Source organism: Lactuca serriola, chromosome 6, assembly GCF_051521515.1.
Source record: "Lactuca serriola cultivar US96UC23 chromosome 6, Lser_US96UC23_V15, whole genome shotgun sequence".
NCBI lineage: Eukaryota > Viridiplantae > Streptophyta > Magnoliopsida > Asterales > Asteraceae > Lactuca > Lactuca serriola.
This window is the reverse complement of record NC_136413.1, coordinates 160025320-160031106: the sequence shown is the minus strand read 5'-3', so window position 1 is coordinate 160031106 and position 5787 is coordinate 160025320. Positions and strand designations below refer to the sequence as shown.

At 39.4% G+C, this 5787-nt stretch overlaps 1 protein-coding gene across 1 annotated transcript; it reads right to left on the bottom strand.

Annotated features, from left to right (window-relative positions):
- Positions 1 to 3410: 3410 nt before the first annotated feature.
- On the bottom strand, positions 3411 to 5028 carry LOC145060323 (uncharacterized). Its single transcript, XM_079008012.1, has 2 exons — positions 4531 to 5028; positions 3411 to 4472 (listed from the first exon to the last, which is right to left on the bottom strand). Exons 1-2 carry the CDS (start codon positions 5026 to 5028, stop codon positions 3411 to 3413), a joined length of 1560 nt encoding a protein of 519 aa, XP_078864138.1.
- Between the last annotated feature and the right edge of the window lie 759 nt (positions 5029 to 5787).

The window sequence follows — 5787 nt, the reverse complement described above, 5'->3', positions numbered from 1 at the left end:
TGCCAAGATTCCTCATAGGTAGTATGGAGGTTGGGGAAGCCCACAGCACACCTTCTTAATTAAGATCAAGGGTCAATTGAAGCAATTAATCCCAAGAAATCAATTAGCCTTAAGAATGAAGGAATCCCCAATTCCTAGAGGATGTCAAATGCTTACACATCCATAAAGGAGCTATGATTCATAAGCTAGAGATGATTTCTACCATCATAAAGCCTTTGTTCTAGATAAATTCAATGATCCAATGCAAAATCAATGAAATAAATCAACCATTGCTCAATCAAATACTAAGCTCATGATCAAAGCATCAAATAAGCATAAGAATTGCAAACTAGAATCATAAACATGGAATAAATTGATAATCAACATAAATCCTTCAAAACCCACAAACATTCATTGGTTTTTAGCCAAAGTAAACCAAATAACAGTATTAGCCACTCATGGCAACAAAGTAACAAGAACAATAATCTAACTGCATAAAGAAACTACCTAAGATTTGGAAAGATGAAAGGAAATGATTTCTAGCTCCCAAAATCGCCTCTTGCAGGTCTCCAATGGTGGAAAAATGTGAATGAGCCTCTAGATCTGATCCCCAAATGTTATGGCAAGCCAAATGACCAAAATGCCCAAATTGGGCAGTTGTGCGGGTACCCACGCGACGAAAATTCCACCCGCGCAAATGTTGTTGTAATGCTATTGGTCCACCAAGCCACTCCACCCTTCCACTACCAAAGATTCCTTTGGTCCCCCCTTTGTCCATGTAATTTGAAATGCACCAATTATCATTTAGCCACCAAATGGATACTCCAAGCCCAAAATTAGCATTTTATGATCCATCTTCACAAGCCCAAATCATCCAAGCCAATCACTTTCAAAGCCCAATTCTTCCTCTTTGATTCCGCCAAGCCCAATAATGCCTTAGAAGCCCACTAAGTCCGTCTCCAATCAACCCGCAACCGTAACAAGCACCGAAAAACCTACAAAATATCTCATGCAATATAACAAGCACCCGGTATGATCCATAATAAAGAAAATAAAGAATATACAATGCAATAATAATAAAAAGGGTCTAAAAAATCTAAAATAAACTAATAAAATAAGGAAATAAAATAAGCTATCAAATCACCCCAAGCTTAAACCTAACTTGTCGTCAAGTTAGAACAAGACTAAAAATGAGCTCGGGATGAACTATCTAAAAAGGAAAAAGAAAGATACCATAGAACTTGGTCAACATCAGTCAACATGGTCAGAATTAGTCCTTCAATAGACCCTACGCATCTTCAAAATGTTCCCCAGTTTAGAACCATAAACCACATTCTTAACCACTTGATGGGCGAATAGATCACGGCTGGATGCGGTCGCGGTGTGCAAGACAAATGAAACAGAGATGCGCCCAGTGGGGGCACTTTAAATCACCAATGTAGACCATAGTGCACGAAGGAAAGGCGCCTATTCACACACTATGATTCCTACATTTGCCAGGCCAAAGTGTATAATAATGAAATAGGGCTTTGCAGCACGGCCTCCAGGCAAACATCTGGTTTCAGAGGCTTCTCCCTTGTACTATCCTTTACAGTCTACCATCTCATCGTCGGGGCCTTTTCTCACCAAAAATCAAAAATAAAATAAAATAATAAAAATTCTACTTAACCTAAATCTAAACCTAACAACCTAAATCTTCAATCTTGAACTTCTGTTATTGGGTCTTCAATCGCATTTGCTGCTTGACATTCAACTTCTTCTTCTTTTTTTTTTTTTTTTTTTTTTTTTTTTTTTTGTAAACTAGATATATAACATAAGTCTTGAACTTGGAATCTTGTTCTTCTTTTTGTGTTGCTCTTTTTCTTCATTTTTTCTTCTTTTCTTTTGTTGCTTTTCTTGAATCATCTTTAATAGGCTCTTATTTTCTTCACTTTTTCAAATTTCTTCATTATTTGTGTTGCTTCTTGGAAGGTCTAAGGAATGTCACCAAGTAACATAGGACTCCAATAGTGAAAATTGAGTGATAGATAGAGGCTAATATGAACACCTAATGATCATTGACAATGTGCCAAGATCAACTAAAAAAGGTGGGGAATGACTCAAAAATGGGTGTTATAGAAAAGACTTGGTCCCAAAAGATGGGAATTGGGGGACTCACTTCAAAGTTCATCAAACACCTCAATGCAAGGTGTGATAAACAAAATCTATCTAACTATCTACTCTAGACCCCTAGAAAAACGATAACCTATCCTAAAAAGATGGTGAGAATCTAACTAAGCAAGGCTCGGACGAGACTCGGGAGTACTAAGGGGTACTCCCTCCAAAACCAAGATGCGAGTCTTCAATATCTTCAATGTCTTCAAAATACCTTACCGAGCTAGTCTTTGCTCGCACACATTGGCATGACCAACCACATCCCTCCGCACCTAGACCCAATCAAGCTACCTGCATCTGACCCCCACACAAGCGGTCTCAAAGTGGTCTGTGAGGCTCAAAACGTGTCCCATTTATCAAATACAAGGAATTCCATATCAAGACCCGGGACCAATCTATGATTCAATACTTATGACTCGGCGCTATGGTACCTGTAGGGATGAGAAGACAAGAGAGAAAAAGAATGCATGAACTTAAACTAGAATGCATTTAAAAAGTATGAAAATTAGAAAAGAAAGAAAGAAAATATGCAATATTTTTGAATTTTTTATGCAATTTTTATGAATGCCCTAAATGACTAACTCTAAATGCAACTATATACAACCTAAATTCAATAAAAATAAAAGATTAGATTACCTCACCCCAAGCTTAAAATTAAGCATTGTCCTCAATGTTTAGGATGAAAGTAAGGAAGGATCATACCGGGATCACGGTGGAGGAGGCACGCGAGGACGGTATGGAAGCAACACATGGGTCGCATAATGATGCTTGGATGGAGTTCTTGGCCGCCTAAATACACATGGATGAAAGCTTGGTCGCTCAAAGGACGCATATGAAATGGCTCGAAATTTTCTTATGAAATGACATATTTGCGCGGGTACCCGCGCAAACTTTGCGCGGGTGGGGGGCAGCCGCACGCACATGACAGAATACATCCCATGTTGGGGTAATTTGGAACTCGGAATCTGCACAGCTGGGGGTCGGTCGCGCAACGGCTGCGCAGGCACCCGCACGCAGCAATCAGAGAGCACCCCATGTTGGTGTAATTTGGCACTCGGGACCTACGCGGCTGGGGTCGGTCGCGCAAAGTCTGCGCGGGCACCCGCATAAAGGTCAAATTTTTGGAAATTTTCAAACTTCACCAAATCACTAGAAGACTTCTATATGCTTATTTTTAGGCCAACTTCAAGTTTAGAAACACCCAAAACTTCAAGCGGAGATTATTTATTCATAATGCATTTATTTAACGTCTTTGCCAAGACATAGCCCCGCTTCCGTCAACCTTCGTAAATCGGTGTTTCCATTGTTACGTTGTCGAATTCTCCCGTGTCAAAGCCTTCATAAAATAGTTTCAAATGGTGCCCATTCACTTTGAAGATTTGGTTTGTTTCCAAACTCTTGATTTCAACCACACTAGGATCAAACACTTTTATAACATTAAAAGGTCCATGCCATCGAGATCGCAATTTTCCCGGGAATAGCTTTAAGCGTGAATGATAAAGAAGAACTTTTTGACCCGGAATAAAGTGTTTTTGGGTGATGTGCTTGTCATGAAATGCCTTTTTCTTCTCTTTGCACCTTTTGAACCTTTTAATTATCTTCTTCTTGACCACTTCCATCATTGGAGGATCCAATCTTCTTTGAGGTTCCCTCTTAGGATTACAATCATCTTCCATGATTATCTTGTCTGTGCATACATTAGGGCTTATCCTGTTTATTGGCTCAATCACATCAACCCGATACAATGGAGAAATATTGCTAGGGTACCTCATTCCTTCAAAGATGTTGAAGTGAATGGTTTCTCCATCAAACTCCATAGTTATCTTTCCTTTATGGACATCAATGATTGTGTGAGCGGTATGCATGAAAGGTCTTCCAAGGAGGATCATAGATGATTTGGAAGGAGTCTTCTCTACAAGATCAATGACATAAAAATCCGCTGGAAAAACAAGTTGATTAACTTGTACTAACACGTCCTCCAACACTCCTCTTGGAGACACACTTGACTTGTCTGCTAATTGAATGATTACTCCAGTTTCTTCCAAAGGTCCAACATTGAGAGATTGAAAAACCGAATATGGCATCACATTGATCGAGGCTCCAACATCTAACATAGCACTTTCAACATGTAAATCACCAATGGTACAAGGTATAGCAAACATTCCCGGGTCTTTGCATTTGGGTGGAAGCTTCTTTTGGATAACCGTAGACACATTAGCATTGACTTGAATCTTTTCATTTGCCTTGAATTTTCTCTTCTTGGTGCATAAATCCTTGAGGAATTTTGTATAACTTGGAATTTGCTTAATAGCATTCAATAGTGGAATGTTGATTTGGACCTTGCGAAAAGTTTCAAATAATTCATTTTCTTCCTCTATCTTCTTGGAAAAGGCAAACCGGGAAGGGAATGGAGGTGGTATGACCAATGGTTTGATGGGTTTTGTTGGAAGGATTGGGTTGATCAACATTTGGCACAATCGGTTCCTTTGGAGTAGCTTCAACCTTCGAAGGCTCAACAACAATAACCTCATCTTCTTCTTCTCTTGAAACTCTTTTGGGGTTGCTTTCTCCAAGTGTTTGGCCACTTCTCAAAGTTATTGCACTCACATTGGGGTTCTTCTCGGTTTGAGATGGAAGTCTACCCCTTTGTTCTATCTTGTTGATAGCGGTTGCCAAATCTCCAATTTGTGCTTGAATGTTGGAGAAAGTATTCTTGGTTTCTTGTTGAAATTGGGTTTGACTTTGAGCAAGAGAAGTGACAAGTTCTTGAAGGCTCATTTGATGGTTACCACTTGATTGACCTTGTTGTGGAGGGTGTTGGTAATTTGGAGGGTTATAAGAATTTTCTGGATATGGAGGTTTTTGGGATTGGTATTGTGGATGTTGGGGTCTCATCAAAAGATTTGGTGGATTTTGCTTTGGTGGATAAGGGTTGTTTTGGGTATTCCTCCAATTTGGGTTGAAATTGTTTTGAAATCCCGTGGGTCTTGGTTGACCTTGATATCCGCCCATTGCATTCACATCTTCCGGTTCACTTCCAAGTATGGGACACTTATCCGTATAATGTCCCGTTATTGCACAAATACCATATACCATCAATTGTTGACCACTTCCCACCACCATTTGACTTAACACATTAGTCAAATCCAAGAGCTTTGATTCCAAGTATTGAGTGTTGCTAACTTCACCAACCACTTGTTTAGAATTTCTCTTCATGTCATTTCGAGTCCCAAAATACCTTTGATTTTGAGAAATGGTACCAAAAAGTAATCGGATTTCGTGAGGGGTTTTGTTGAAGATGTCACCACCACTTGAAGCATCAATCATCCTCCGATCTTTTTCATTCATACCCTCATAAAATTGTTGAAGAAGTAGTTTTTCGGGTATATTATGTTGAGGACAACTTGTACACAAATTATTGAAGCGCTCCCAAAAATCATGAAATGTTTCATTTTCCCCTTGATGAATCCCCAAAATGTCACTTCTTTGACTTGAAATGCGGGAGGTGGGATAGAATTTGCTATTGAATGCCTTGAGTAACTCTTCCCATGTGTGAATAGATCCCGGTGGTAAGTTGAATAACCAGTCTCTAGCTTTATCTTCCAAGGTGAGCGGGAAGGCGGTTAGCTTGAAATCATCCAATGTCACATTTTC

Bases quoted from the DNA above. Each gene is read 5' to 3' on its own strand.
- LOC145060323 (XM_079008012.1), bottom strand. From the start codon at position 5,028: ATGAGACCCCAACATCCACAATACCAATCCCAAAAACCTCCATATCCA. The intron at 4,473-4,530 runs GTTTGCCTTTTC...ACTTTTCGCAAG, and splicing joins CCACCTCCATTCCCTTCCCG to GTCCAAATCAACATTCCACT.